This window comes from Etheostoma spectabile, chromosome 21 (genome assembly GCF_008692095.1).
Source record: "Etheostoma spectabile isolate EspeVRDwgs_2016 chromosome 21, UIUC_Espe_1.0, whole genome shotgun sequence".
NCBI classification, from domain to species: domain Eukaryota; kingdom Metazoa; phylum Chordata; class Actinopteri; order Perciformes; family Percidae; genus Etheostoma; species Etheostoma spectabile.
In genome coordinates this window covers 23401225-23416060 of record NC_045753.1, presented here as the reverse complement: position 1 = coordinate 23416060, position 14836 = coordinate 23401225, and the positions used below count along the sequence as shown (strand labels likewise).

Sequence of the window (14836 nt, the reverse complement as noted above, 5' to 3'; positions counted from 1 at the left end):
AATTCTCTGGGCGGGCAAAGCAGAGAAAGGGAAGGTAATCTTTACCCTTATGACCTCATAATCCTCAATCCTCAATCCTTATAATCCTCAAATCAATATCCTGTCTAAAAATGATAAGAAAAAACTAGTCCATGCATTAGTTACTTCTAGGCTGGATTACTGCAATTCTTTGTTATCCTGTTTTAGCTTCTCCGCATTGGCTTCCTATAAAATCCAGAATAAAATTTAAAATCCTTCTTCTCACCGACAAAGCTCTTCATGGTCAGGCACCATCTTATCTTAAAGAGCTCATAGTACCTCACTACCCCACCAGAGCACTGCGCTCCCAGAATGCAGGGTTACTTGTGGTTCCTAGAGTCTCCAAAAGTAGAACGGGAGCCAGAGCGTTCCGCTATCAGGTTCCTCTCCTGTGGAACCAGGTTCCAGTTTGGGTTCAGGAGGCAGACACCGTCTCCACATTTAAGAGTAGGCTTAAAGCTTTCCTCTTTGATAAAGTTTATAGTTAGGGCTGGCTCAGGAGAGTCCTGAACCACCCCTTAGTTACGCCGCTGTAGGCATAGACTGCCGGGGGACTTTCCATGATGCACTGAGCCCCTCTCTCCTCCTCCTCCTCCTTCTCTCCATTTGTGTGCAACCTCATCCCATTAATGCATGTTACGAACTCGACTTCTTTCCTTTCCCGTAGTCTTGTGCTCTCTCGCCCCTCTCCTCTCTCTTCCTATCGCTTCGTGCAGCTGTTTCTGGCTCTGGAGCTGTGGAGTCTGGATCTGTGGTTGGAGTCACCTGTTGCCTCCATGTTCCTGCTCGACACCCTCTGCCACAATTCTCCATGTCTCTGTCTGTCTGTCTGTCTGCTGTCTGTCTCTTTCTCTCACCCCCAACTGGTCAAGGCAGATGACCGCCCACCCTGAGCCATGGTTCTGCTCGAGGTTTCGGCCACTTAAAAGGAAGTTTTTCCTTGCCTCTGTTGCCTAGTGCTTGCTCTTGGTGGGAATTGTTGGATTTCTGTAAATTACATCATAGTGTACGGTCTAGACCTGCTCTTTTATGAAAAGCGCAGTGAGAGAACTGTTGTTGTGATTTGGCGCTATATAAATAAAAATGAATTAAATAAGGGATTCCAGATCGGCCCATCTCAGCTTTCATTTTCTCAAAGGCAGAGTAGAATACCCAGGGCTCGGTTTACACCTATTGCCATTTCTAACCACAGGGGGACCATAGGCAGGCTGGGGGAACGGATATTCATGTTAAAAAACCTCATGAAGTGAAATTTTCATGCCATGGGACCTTTAAGGACTTTCCCCACCCAGATTTTACATCTAGTCTGGGCTTTGATACCACCACCTTTCAGTAAAAAGTCTGTCTAGTCAGTCTAGTGTTGTGTTGCGTTACCATTCAGAGCTCCTGTGGTAGTAGTAGCCCTCGATCGTTGCTGTGGATTTCTGGAAGCATATGTAGTAGAATCCGGCAAAGGAAGCTCCGCTGATGTCTTTTATTGTGTGGTCAGGGACCAGAAACTGCTCCTGCAGGGGCAGGGTGAGATATAGCAGCAGCTGAAGGTTCAGAGGTGACTTACTACAACATATGGTCAGACTCAATTTAGGTAGTACCTTACCTTCCACCTCATGAAAATAAAGTCAGAGTTCTTCAGATCCTCATAGTCAAAATCATCCGAGTTAAAAGTCTTTGCATACTGGTAGAAGGCCTGGAACTTGCCCTTGATAGAAAAAGTAAAAGGATCTATGTTACGGTAAACCATCCTGCTGTGGAGCACTTGAGCCGATTACGAATGAACAAGCTTTCACCTTACCCAGTGCTTACGATCCACATCTTCATCTGCATCCCATTTCCGGGTGAGAAACGGCCGCTTCCTGCTGATGATCTCTCCAGCGAAGAACGTGGTCAGAGTTGGGTATTCCTGAGAGAGAGAACACGACACAAAACTGTGGTGTTTTTGTTTGCTATGGTGCAGCCAATCTGACACATGCCGTTTTGTCTTTTCTTCTCTATGTAAGTGAAAGAATGTCACACCTAATGCTTATGGTTAGTCTGTCCGTTCAATGTTTTCATTCCAAAAATAAATAATATATACTAATATTCATTGCGTGTCTTCAATCAATGTAGTCATCTTTTGGGATTTATATGATAGTGTAAACTATGAGTTACAGTTTTGTACAGTAGGACAACATGTAGTCGTCTGACATGACACCCTCCATAATATGAACAAGTAAAAGGAGCTTGACTTTACCAGTCTCTTGAAAAGGACACAAACACAATGAGTAATGGCCAGACTCAGCTAAAAGATGTATTTGTTCGTGGCTTAGTTAAAGGGAATAACTCCTCTCACCTCAGTCAGTCCTTTTATTTTCAGGTAGCCACACAGGTAGGAATCCTCCATGGTGACATGCTTAATAAAAAAAAGACATTAAACAACCGAGAATTATTTACTTCTTATCTGCATTATGTCGTTTCTTCTACATTCAAATGACACTAAGTGGTTATGATATGATTCTATGACATATATAATAATATCCTCTCATACGAAAAGGTTTATGCAGAAGCCACATGATTCAACCCCTATTCATTTGTATTTTTTAAAATACCATTATATAAAAAATGTCTCCTTATAGTTGAAAAGGGTTTGCTAGTAAACAGTCGCTGGCACTGCTACATTTACAGCTAGCTGGGCGAGTTACTCAACCACAGGCCAGGGCTCATTGATTTTTCCAGCTGTCAATCATCACACCGCCCGTTTGACAGATCACCAAAAGCCCCTGACAGCTGGCCTGAATAGTAAAATATCCGCTTCACAGCCCTACCTGCAAAACAACCTCCACGTCGTAAGAGTTCCCTTTGCTCTTTTGGTGGCCCCTGAACTTAGAGCCGCTGTACAGCAACGAAGTGACAACGCCGGGCTGCTGGGTGTTTATCGGCGGCGGTGGGATAAGAGAGGCCGAGGATGCGAAGGCCGCAGCGGGGGAGTCGCTGGTGTATCCAGCGGGGACAGGCATGGCTCCCGCTTCGCTGGCTGGGCACCGACCGCGGTCAATTGCCGTCTGAGCGATGGACTCTGTCAGTGGTGAGAGAGGACTGAAACGGTCCACCAACATTCGAATCCCCACCGATTCCTCCACAGTTCAGCTAGTTTACTAGGCGCCAAGCTTCCAGAAAAGTAACTGGACTTCGCTGTAGCCACCAGAATCCGCCCTTCCCATTGGGCAACTGAGTTTACCTTGCTAACATCTGCAACGCTCATTGGTTCAACTTGCGGAAAGCTCATGACAATATTGGGGTGTAGTTTGATCCTGTCGTTTTACAGTGCGTAGAAGCCCTCGTTAAACTACATTTCCCACCTATAAACAGTATTTGCGACACACAGAGGTCACACGCGTGTTTTTGAACCACAGGAGCTGCTGTGTGAAAGCTGAAGGAGAAATGTGCTGTAGTAAATAGCAACTTTACACAGTTAGCCAGTACAGTAAAAACAAGTATTGATGCTAATACGAAAAACAGTCACTCGTGTGCAAATGTTGCGTTTAATGGATTAACGGAACTGCGGTCAGAAACAGTTAGCCTAGCCTATCAGCTAACGTTAGCTTGTCTTACAAACAGATCTTCACAGAACAGTCGCTATGTTTAGGAGCATTGTTAGACTTCAGAGTCAGTTTGGGAATATCCTTTCTCCCAATAAAGTGTGTCCAAGAAGTCCGCACTTTCGGTTTGCTTTTAAATACTCCTCAGCCATAACCGGTAAGATACATCTATTTTTCTGCTGCAGTACATTAACTTAATCATTAAGTTGTGCGAGTGCTGATTGATGTGATGTGTTCTGTTTCTAGAAAGAAAAAGATTTTATCAAGATGTCAGTATATCCCAAGGTGAAGGTAAGTGTCAAATGTCAATGGGTCGAGTATGGCAATTCTGTGAAGTTTGCTGGTAATAAAAGCACATTTTTGATATTAAGATAATAGCTTAAGTAGTTCTTCTTCTTCTGTGTCATTCTTCTACTTAATTCATATTTTCATTCTTCTACTTAATTTCTATTTTTAATTTGTATTCAGGTGGTTTATATGAGATAAACCTAGACAGAAAGAAATTGAAAACCCCTGGAGGGAAGCTGTTCACAGTGCCAAATGAAGTCCTGGCCATCGCCGTGGCAACAGAGTGGGATGCTCAAAGAGACACACTCAAGTTCTACACTATGCACCTGGTATGATCCTTAACCGGGAACTGGAGAGGCTTTAAAGCAGAGTTTATTTACCCTTGTGGCCAGAACCAATTTAGGGTTGCTTGATATGTTTTAAAACAGCTGACACTACCGGTCAAAAGTTGGGGGTCACTTAGAAATTTCCATATCTCTCCATTATAGACGGAATATCAGCTGATCAATATCTCTTCATTGCCCATTATCAGCAACCATTCATCTAATGTTCCAAAGGCACATGCTGTTCACTAATCTGATATAATTTAAAAAAATTATCAGAGAAAACATTGGCGAACCCTTTTGCAATTATGTCAGCACATAATGTGATCTGAAAACTGCTGCCCTGGTTAAAAAACAATGGAACTGATCTCAGCTGGGATTCTGGCTATAATGGAGTGCAAGAGAATTCTCTAAGTGACCCCAAACTTTTAACCGGTTGTGTATATTGATATGTTTGTAATGTGTTTTCAATTACGAACAATACATTTGAACGCAATAGAGAGCTGAAGTCACGCCCCTTCATGTGTACCTCATGGGACCTATCTTTAGAAAAAATATGAACGTTAGTAAACGGGGAGAGGCAAATTATCTTTTTGATCCCGTTTGAATTGAACCATGGATTGCAAATATGTTTGTCAATTTAAAAGATAATTTTTCAATTGAAGAAAGTCTCAACTGTAGGTTTGTCATAGTACAACTTAGTTTTGTGTGAAATCTCTCGTCTTAACACAATTTGTGTCACCTAGCTTGATGCTCAACATGCTCGCTAGTTAGCATAGCTCCTGTTCCACAACACATGTAACGTTATCTTACCTGGTGTTTTATCCAGTGAAGAGTTTTTAGCAGATAAGCAAGAGCCTTTGCTCATTTGAGTAACCTTAAAACCCGAGGTACAATACACACAGACATCGTAGCTTCAGCGAGACGTCATCCATCAACATCGAAGTGTGCAGTCTTTCTAATTACGTATTTTCACAGTCTTATACTTCCACAGTGTAACAATAAACTGAGACTTTCTTCATTGAAAAATGATCTTTTAAACTGATTAACATCTTATTTGTAATCTGTGGCTCAATTCAAATGGGATCAAAAAATAATTTGCCTCTCCCCGTTCACTACTGTTCATATTTTTTTCGAATGATAGGTCCTGTGGACCAGAAGTAGAAGGGCGTGACTTTGGCTCTCTGTACGTTTTAGGCTTCCTCCATGTTATTGAAAACCGCGCCATAGGCCAATTAACATGTCCTAGAAACTTGACAGTTCTTCTTGTGGGAAGGTGTTGAGGTGAATTTGGGACCAGAAAACTAGGTCACGGTTTCCAAAACGTATGAAAAGCCCTGACTTGTTGTATACTATCAGCTGCTGCAGTCCAGATTGACACAGATATTGCCATGCGGAGGTTTTCTCCAGAACTAGTCTCGCATTGCCAGACCTAACTCCACAGCGCTGTGGAATAAGGTCTGGCTCAGAGGTGCGGACTCGATTCACAACTTGGGCTGCTTCTCAAAACTTGTATTCGATAGATCCTCGACCCCTCAAACCGGATGTTGTTTTGTCCCTCCTCGGTGAAGGCATGTCTCAAAGCTCTTATTTCTGTCCCGAGGAGGGCTCACCGATGAGCCATTAGCGAGGGTGCACTAAAGCAGCCTCCCTGAAAGCCATGCAGCTGAAGGGGTTGCTAACTCCACCCAAACGGCTGACAAATTCATGTGACGTCTCATCCCTCTGAAAACACATTTGCTTGTTGCCTCTCTCCTGCCGTGATTTCTTTGCGTCTCTCCCATGCCTCCTTGGTGGATGGGAAGCAAGTGGAGGAGTCAAGGAGGCAATTTAAGATTTATGAGATACACTTATGGACTAGAGTCGGGCTCAAGTCGCAAATTTAATAACTTAAGGCTGAACTCATGACTTGGACTTGAGCTTTGACTTGAAAATGCTTGAACCTTTCCCCTTTAATTAATTAATTAATTAATTAATTAATTAATTAATTAATGAAAAAAGTTTTTTTTAAAAGGCTGATAATTCCCAGCAAGTGATGAACACAAATGAACGCATAATTTCCCAGATCCACTTAAGCCAATCTGACAGACCGGAGAGCCTATGCCGGAGAAAAGCATGAAGAAGTGAGTGCCAGTTGGAAATGACGCCAAATTTGGTGGTCAACAAAAAACAGATGGCAATATGCAAAACATGCAGGTTGAAAATTACAGATGGAGATGCAACAACTTCTTTCGACATCTAAAGCTGCTGTTAACCCGAAACGAGGTGACAAATCAGCTTTGAAAAGAAACGGCCATGCGCTGAAATCTGTTAACGTCATAGCAGCAAAATCGTGGGTTAACACTAACAGAAAAAAGCAGAAGCTTGTGGGTAAATGAAACGGTTTGTGCTTTTCTTGATGTTTTATACAAAATGTTATGTTCTCTCTCACACACATGCACACACAGATTATTCATCCATAAAGCGAGTAACTTTAATCTAGAACTCTAGGACCTATTTGTGGCAGACTGCCACACTATCCTAGTCTATTACATTTATCTTTTTGTTTGATTTAGACATGAAAGTGTAAGTGTTCAGTAGCAGTAGATAAAACTTGTTCATGATATTAGGCCTGCATATTTTGTTATAAAATCGCAATCTCGATTCACCCCTGTTTGCGATTTAATTTTTAAATGTTTTATTTTTTTAATGACTTTGATTGTCATTTAATTTTTCGAGTTGACTGCGTCACAAACGCTACTTCTTTCTTCTGTGCGTTTTAAACACAGACCGTATAAAATAGGTTTCAAAACGCTCCCAAGCGCTGCGGTGCTCTCCCTTCTCTTCATTGAGGCCTCTGTGTTTACATTCTTTTGGTGATGCAATGTGCTATAGGTGCCAAAGAAATCTGTTTGGTACTGCCCGTTTGTTTTGTTTTTTTATGTTTCATGTGTGCGATAAACATTACACTTAGTGAGGAAAAATCATGGCAGAGAAAGGTGATATCAATTCTAAGCAGTTCATATTTTTTCTCGAATCGTGCCGGCCTACATAATATTCATAAAATGGTCTCTGGAAGGACCTAGGAGCCAAGGTCCTTGTTTAGGTGGCACATTTGCACACTACAAAAGCAAATGCCACGTATAATATTAAATGACGTTAGCAATATAGTAGTGTGAGCTATTTCAACTAGCTGGATAACTGGTGAAACGTCATTTGCTCTTACAATAGTATCGCCGTGTGTACCTCGTCCATGGCCATCCTCTCCAAATCTGGCCCAAAACGTCCCAGTTAGAAAGTAAATGGCGCAAACATATTCTTTGTAAATCTTTACACTCACTTCCCAAAAGAACAAAGCAGTCATGCCTTGTTGCACGATTCAAATTTCAAAACTAGACCTTCAAAACTTTCCATTTTCCTTGTGTAGCTTGCCAGCTCAGTTTGTTGTTGTTTCCAAAGCCAATGGCGTTTGAGAACGACAACACACACACAGAGCGCGGAAGGATATGGACATGGTTGTCAGGCTAATATCCTGGAAACGTTCTTCTGTTGATCCAGACTACTTCAGAACTAATACTGATTCTCAGAAGAAAAACACTGCTAGCTATAGTTTTTCCTGGCACTTGTAAAGGATGTTTAACTAAAAATGTAACTGACTGAAAGAGTAATGTTGGTACACTCTTCCTGCAGACTACACTGTGCAACACCGCTCTGGACAATCCCACCCAGCGTAACAAGGAGCAAATGATCAATGCTGCCCTGAAGTTCCTGGAGACCGATACTGTCTGGTATACAATTATTTTCTTATTGACTTAACCTTTCATGAGATTATTAATCTTCTTTAGAACGGGGGCTTTATAGTTGCTTTGGATAAGAACAATGACTCATTCAGTGTTCTGTACATCCATATATTGCCGGAGCTAAATTCTAACAGTACTCCCTTAATAGGGATTTGAGGTCATTCTAACCATTGTTTAATGCGCACAGCAAAAGAGAAAGATTAACACACTGACAACACAGATACGAAATGTCCATGTCACATACTTAAGAATTTTTATTTGCTGCAGAAAAGATACTGTACTGCATTTGGACAAGCTTATTGAATTAAGATGTTGGTTTTATTTTACATTGTTTAAGGTGAGTTGCTTGCCGTTGTGGCTTTAGATGTTAATGGTGTTTATGTTTTGTTTAGTTACCGAGTAGATGAGCCCCACGGATTGGTTGAGCTGCAGAAGAATGAGTGGGACCCCGTGCTGCACTGGATTGAAAACAGGTAACCGCAACAATATCTTTTGTCACGGTCAAGGCACGTTAGCTGATATTAAAGGTCCAGTGACCTAAAAATTTCACTTTATGAGATTTTTAACAAATTATATGAGTTCCTCCAGTCTGACTATGGTCCTCCAGTGGTTAGAAATGGCGATAGGTGTGGCCGGGTTGGACCAGTGGGTGGAACAGGCACACATATACTGAGAGGTTTATGCCTTGACCCAGAGGTTCAGGGTTCAATTCCGACCTGTGACAATTTCCTGCATGTCTTCCCCCTCTCTCTTCTCTTTCTCACCTAGCTGTCCTATCAAATAAAGGCAGGAAAAACCCAAAAATTAATCTTTAAAAAAAGAAATGGCGATAGGTGTAAACTGAGCCCTGGGTGTCCCGCTCAGCCTTTGAGAAAATGAAAGCTCAGATGGGCTGATCTGGAGTCTTGCTCCTTATGAGGTCATAAGGGGCAAGGGTACCTCCCCTTTCTCAGTTTTTTCCGCCCAGAGAATTTCGCCCAGCCATGAGAAAGAGACATCATGGCTTTCAAACGAGCGAAGTAGACTCAGAGATGGCACATACTAAGAAAAGCTCATTGTGGGACTGGCTCTAGTGGCTGTAATTCTGCACCAAGGCTGAATTTTGGGAAAGAGACTTCAGATATGGTATTAGGGGACCGCTAAGGTCTATATAAAAGAGACTTCAGATATGGTATTAGGGGACCACTGAAGTCTATATAAAAGCATCCAAAGAGCACCATGTCATGGGACCTTTAAAGCCCCTAAAATGGTGATGTAGCCCTGGTTAATGTAGCTACCATATTAAGCTCTCTTCTAATTGTCGTTATCTCCCACAACTCATTTGCAGATATTACGTCACAATTGGCTCCTCGTCCAGTATTTTGGGTCCTGAGATCCCAGAGGCAACCAAAGACACGTTTCGGCAACACCTGAATTCCTACAACTTCTGGTCCCTGACAGGTGAAACATCTCCAAACTGATCCTGAATGAGCACAGCTCTTTTGAAACAGGCCTTTGTTTAGCGGATTTACCTGTAGTGCTAAATAGTACCATACATACTCCGATGACAAGATTACATGTATAGAATTTTTGGGGTTGTGTGCTAACTGTAATAGTTGTGACATTTAATCAGTTTGCTTGGGTAAACAGTGCTATAATAAGCTTTAATCGTAGTAGGACAGAGCTATACAGTAATATGGTTTCTCCTGTGCAGGGCTCGAGTTTGTGATCACCCAGCTGAAGTCTGTTGTGCTGTCGATGGGCATCGTTGACAGACATCTGAGTGTGGAACAGGCTGTGTTGCTCTCTAGACTAGAGGAGGAATACCAGGTAGGAAAGTGGCAGAATGGTTTCTCATCAACTTCTTATAGCTGGTAGCATTGGCCATATTTCTTTCCTATGAGGACCATAAACAAAGCCCTTGATCAAGATACTTGGTGGCCTCTACCTTGTGACACTGTTATTGTCAGTGTTGTTTATAACAACATTTTCGAGGAAATTTTGGAACTCCTCATGCAAAGAGAATATTTGCTTCTTCATTCTCAAAAGGTTTGCTTCATTTAGTCTGGAAAAACAGTACCCTCTTCTGTTTTTATCATATTCCCACAATTGGCACATAATTAGTCTGTACCAACCACGTTTCATTTCCGGTATTGTTCCGGTGCCGACAAGAAGTTCCGCCGGATGGAGAATGTCCCTCACCCTCCGCTTTCTTTGTGTTGGTATTCTAACTCCGGTCGTTTTGGGAAACATCCTCCGAGCTAGAATCAAGTTTTTATAAAAATATACATATTGTGTGGGGGATTTTTTTAATTTTTTTTAATTTTTGAGTAAAATTCTCATCCCACACGATTGTGATTTGTTTGAAAAAATGCCAATAAACCACAGCAGTCATTAGGAGTTTTGTGTGGACTAGCCAGAGGTCTAGCAATGTGAGACTAGCACACAATGTACAATGCAGTGTAGAAGCTGACTTTGTTCTCCTGAGTCTTGGTTAAACTTATTTACAGGAGTTCTTCAAACGACTTTGCTAATACAGTAATGCTTTTTCTATCTTGGACTGCTGCATGTAGTGCCTTCAATAACAATTAAACACAAAGTTTCACATGCTACTCGTCCTGCAGGCAGTATTCTCCGTTATTACGGTATTCTCTAACATGTTTTTCCCCTGCACAGATTCAGCACTGGGGAAACGTGGAGTGGGCCCACGACTACGACATGTATGAGCTGAGGGCGCGAACCGCTGCTGGAGCTCTTTTTGTTCATCTCTCGTCTGAGAGTTCAAACGTCAAGCGCAAACTCCTGCAAGACCGAGAGGGATAAGCTCAAACATGAAACTGTTAGTAAGCACGCATCAAATGGGCCCTGCAACTGAAAGCATCTCGGCTGATCCACGCTTCCACATCCACGCAGACAAGCACAACACATCTCGTTTGTTCTATTTAGTAGTGACAGCTGCTTTGTCTGCAATCTGTTGTCGAGTCATCTCACTCCAATAAAAAAAACATTGGCTGTCGTTTTGCAGTGTTTATATGCGGCAGCTGCCAAGTGTGCCACCCCTCACCGAGTTTCCAGACGGTTCTCAGTCATCCGTGATATTTTGGACACTGTGTATGGTTTCAAGAGAATAGTGACTAATGTCATTGTCTGTTTGGTAGTGGAATGTTAATTCCATGCCTGCTTTCTGTGTGCCACCATTGACTATTGCAAAGATCATATGCTATCCAAACGGCACACTATCGATAATAATTGTGTTGTATGTAGTAATGCAATAGGTGAAACTTACTGCATTTAAATTATTTTTTTGTAATTAAGGTTGTCATTATCCATGTTATGTGTACTTTGGCATATTTAATGTGGTAAGCAGGTGAAAGATTGAATGCTATCCATCAGTATCACCTCCACTGCACTCTGTTCCATTTCTTCAAAAAGTATAACTTTAGCGGTAAAATAGACTGCATCCTCATCCAGTAGTACTTTTCATGTACAAAGCTCAAGGTTTTGTTTTTAATTTTCAAATTAAATTTAAATAATGACTCGTGTGGGTGTGCCCTTTCCACATACTGTAAGCAAAATGTCAGTGAATGTTAAATTCAAATCAAAACATTTTTACAGATGTCTGTCATGTTTAATTACCGTACGTGCATGCGCCTGATATATTTGCTGTGTCTGCAATGCATCATCTCTTATCAGAAGAGTGCTATAGTCATAAAATAGCCATTTTTATGTAATTGATGCAACCTTTGCTGCCTTTTATTTACAATCGCCTGACTCTTGTGATGGACATACTAGCTGTCCAATCGTGTTAAAGGTCAGGATTTCTTGGCCAATTACGTTGCTCTGTGGGCGGAACTTTATGGACGTTTCCTCATGTATCATTACCATCAACCCATGGACTGAGTTGTTTGTTGTCGAGCAAGATGGAGTTCCTTTTGGGAAATCCTTACACTACCCCTGTGGGGCATTGCATTGGTATGTAACCAGATGTTTAGGAAGCGATAACATAGGTGTTAAATTATATGTACATCCTGGTGATGTATCTATTTTGTGCGATAGTAATTAACGAGCTTGTTACCTTTAGCATGCTAACGTCCTGAATGAGTTCTCTACAGTGAACCGTTAGCCGCCTAGCTAGCTAACTAGTAGTTACGGTAACATCAGTTATCATTGTGCTAGCAATGTCGTTAACAAACTTAATGTCTGTTTTGTGTCGTTGTCAATTATTGGGTCAGTGCTAAAACATTAACGAATACAATTACTCATATCTTAAACGATGACTAAGTTAGCTAACAGTTAGCTAGCCATTAGTCACCTTCTTATAATTGTTCTACTGAGGCGTCTTTAGGTCAATTTCTTAACTAACGACTTGTGTACTTTCAGAGAGAGCCACGGATGGCTCTCTGCAAAATGAAGACTGGACCCTTAACATGGAAATATGTGACATCATCAATGAAACAGAGGATGGGTTAGTACTTTGAGAGAAAGCAAATTTCCATGTCTGTTATTGATTAACTCTCACACATGCACTGGCTTAATTCTGTCTTCATAGTTCCTGTGCTGTTTACACACTGCATTGCTGCATCGACATATACTAGACCTTCTCTTTTTAACTGTGCCATACTAAGAGAAGAAGCCTAGCTCTGGCTGTCCAAGGCGGATTTATGCCAGGCTTTATTGCTTATCTCATTCCTCCATTTACCTTGGACTGTGTGTGTGTGTGTGTGTGTGTGTGTGTGTGTGTGTGTGTGTGTGTGTGTGTGTGTGTGTGTGTGGTGTCCAGGTCTTGTTGATTACTGGGTTGTAAACCGCCCTTGGTGAGACCATCCCTAGAGTACTGTACATCAGCGGCCTTTAAAAAGAGATCAGACTTTTTTTTTCTTCTCTCTGGGGAATGTAAGTGGGCGTTTTATGCAAACTGCTGTGAGGCTACCTTTTAGAGTTAAACAGCCACGTTGTCAATGCAGTCATTGTGAAAAGTCAAAAATCATTTACATTTGCCTGTTCCTGGTGTCCATCATTCTGTCAGTTCCATTCATAAAATGTCCCTTAAAGCCCTCTGCCATTAAGTTATTGGTAATTGTACTCGTTCTGCTTGGAATGATTTACCAATCAATTTAAAAGCTTGTGTCTGTGTATCTGTGTGTAGGCCAAAGGATGCCATTAGAGCAGTGAAGAAGAGGCTGAATGGCAACAGGAACTATAGGGAGGTGATGCTGACTTTAACGGTGAGTTAAAAATCGGCAAGAGGAGGGCAGCTACACATTATTTGCTCAGTTTTTATTCACAGTCACAGTGTTAAACACATTATTCATGTTGACTAGTTATCCTAATGTCATTATCGGAGGAACAAGTCACTAGTGAAATACTGTTGGTGGGATTCTTCTCTCGCAAATTACAGTACGTAGAATTTGCAGTCACAGAGGATTTGCAATCCAAAATAGCATGTACATTCTATGTCTGAGATGCCAAACTCTTAACATACCAATAACAGAATTTGATTCACACAGCAATTTCTTCTCTGCATCCATCAGGTCTTGGAGACGGGTGTGAAGAACTGCGGCCATCGTTTTCACGCTTTGGTCACTAGCAGGGACTTTGTTGATGGTGTGCTAGTTAAAGTCATCTCCCCAAAAAATAACCCGCCCACAATCGTTCAAGATAAAGTACTCGCCCTGATTCAGGTAAGATGACAAGAAAATGGCTTGTGTCCGGTGTTGGTTCATTGCCTTGTGTTGTGTATCACGTTAGCATAGTCGGTACATAGCATAGAGCTTAAGAAGTTATTCCCATGACTGGTATTGAGTCTTTACATTTTTATTTTTTTAATGTTGTCAGTGTGAGTGAAAACTGGTGTTTGTAATTGAGTCAGTTAGTGAGAGCTGAAGTGGGGGTTTGCAGTGTAAAGTGATAAGTAAAGTATGTGTGGGTGTGTAACAGTCCAAAAGGTGTCCTGTCATCCCCAGGCAGAGCCTCAGGTAAAGTACAGTGTCTGCAGGGCCTGCAGTCAGGAGCAGCTCTAGTTACCTGCCACAGCTCGGGTAATGCTGCTCTAGGCTCATGTGGGCTGCTATTGTTTCCATCAGGGAAAACGAGTCTACAGTTTACAGCATGGATCCAGGAGAAGGGGGGCTGGGGGACTAGATGTGAGGGAGAGGGGGCGAATGTAATTGGTTCTTGTTTGTCTCGTCATTAGGAGGGTCAGCTGGGAAAATGAATCGAACAGCACTCCCTTTACACAACCGCAATTGTATTGTTGTTTTGTGTCATGCAGCTCCCTAACCACCAGTCTCATCTCTCAGGAATTATTGTTTGCATATGTGCACAGTTTTTAGTCCTGATACAATATCAGTTTAAAGTAAGTAAGTATAAGTTTATATATTCCAGAAAAACAGCCTCAGAGTCTTTGTTTTGATTCGGATTTATGTCATTTTTAGACATACAGTTGTGCTCTTAAGTATACATACCCATGCTAAAGTTGACTAAAAAGAGGAATACAAAAACAAAAAACATCTTTTGGAAATTGATCTTAATGCCTTAATTAACAAATTAGGAAAAATCCAACTTTTATCGACCCCAATTTTCTTTTTGAATGACTAATGGATTGTAAATAAATAAAGGTTCTTCCTTAAAATACAGGGTGCATAAGTATACATACCACTATGTTAAATTCCCATAGAGGCAGACAGATTTTTATTATTAAAAGGCCAGTTATTTCATGGATCCAGGATACTATGCATCCTGATAAAGTTCCATTGACCTTTGGAATTGAAATAGCCCCACATCATGTCATACCTTTCACCCCACCAAGAGATTGGCATGGGGAACTTTCCATGAAATCATCTTTTAATGCAAATCAAACCAGCTATTAGGCTAA

The 14836-nt window shown here is 41.5% G+C and overlaps 3 protein-coding genes across 6 annotated transcripts in view; 2 read left to right on the top strand and 1 right to left on the bottom strand.

Annotated features, from left to right (window-relative positions):
• The window catches only part of LOC116671464 (glucose-induced degradation protein 4 homolog), a 5727-nt gene extending 2497 nt beyond the window's left edge, over nucleotides 1-3230 (bottom strand). The window contains exons 1-5 of the mRNA XM_032502780.1: nucleotides 2820-3230; nucleotides 2348-2407; nucleotides 1811-1918; nucleotides 1616-1717; nucleotides 1393-1523 (exon numbers count right to left, since the gene is read on the bottom strand). Of these exons, the coding sequence (XP_032358671.1) occupies nucleotides 1393-1523; nucleotides 1616-1717; nucleotides 1811-1918; nucleotides 2348-2407; nucleotides 2820-3110 (692 nt within the window). The 5' untranslated portion in view covers nucleotides 3111-3230. The remainder of the gene's footprint in view (nucleotides 1-1392; nucleotides 1524-1615; nucleotides 1718-1810; nucleotides 1919-2347; nucleotides 2408-2819) is intronic.
• Nucleotides 3231-3357: 127 nt separating this feature from the next.
• On the top strand, nucleotides 3358-11568 carry atpaf2 (ATP synthase mitochondrial F1 complex assembly factor 2). The gene is made up of 8 exons (XM_032502778.1): nucleotides 3358-3750; nucleotides 3840-3884; nucleotides 4062-4210; nucleotides 7874-7971; nucleotides 8376-8456; nucleotides 9311-9423; nucleotides 9677-9792; nucleotides 10639-11568. The coding sequence occupies exons 1-8, from the start codon at nucleotides 3633-3635 to the stop codon at nucleotides 10783-10785; spliced, it is 867 nt and encodes a 288-aa protein (XP_032358669.1). The 5' UTR covers nucleotides 3358-3632; the 3' UTR covers nucleotides 10786-11568.
• Nucleotides 11569-11688: 120 nt separating this feature from the next.
• The window catches only part of tom1l2b (target of myb1 like 2 membrane trafficking protein b), a 16496-nt gene continuing 13348 nt past the window's right edge, over nucleotides 11689-14836 (top strand). For all 4 annotated transcript variants that reach the window (XM_032502775.1, XM_032502776.1, XM_032502773.1 and 1 more), the window contains exons 1-4: nucleotides 11689-11934; nucleotides 12343-12427; nucleotides 13109-13187; nucleotides 13494-13643. In XM_032502775.1, the coding sequence (XP_032358666.1) occupies nucleotides 11883-11934; nucleotides 12343-12427; nucleotides 13109-13187; nucleotides 13494-13643 (366 nt within the window). In that variant the 5' untranslated portion in view covers nucleotides 11689-11882. The remainder of the gene's footprint in view (nucleotides 11935-12342; nucleotides 12428-13108; nucleotides 13188-13493; nucleotides 13644-14836) is intronic.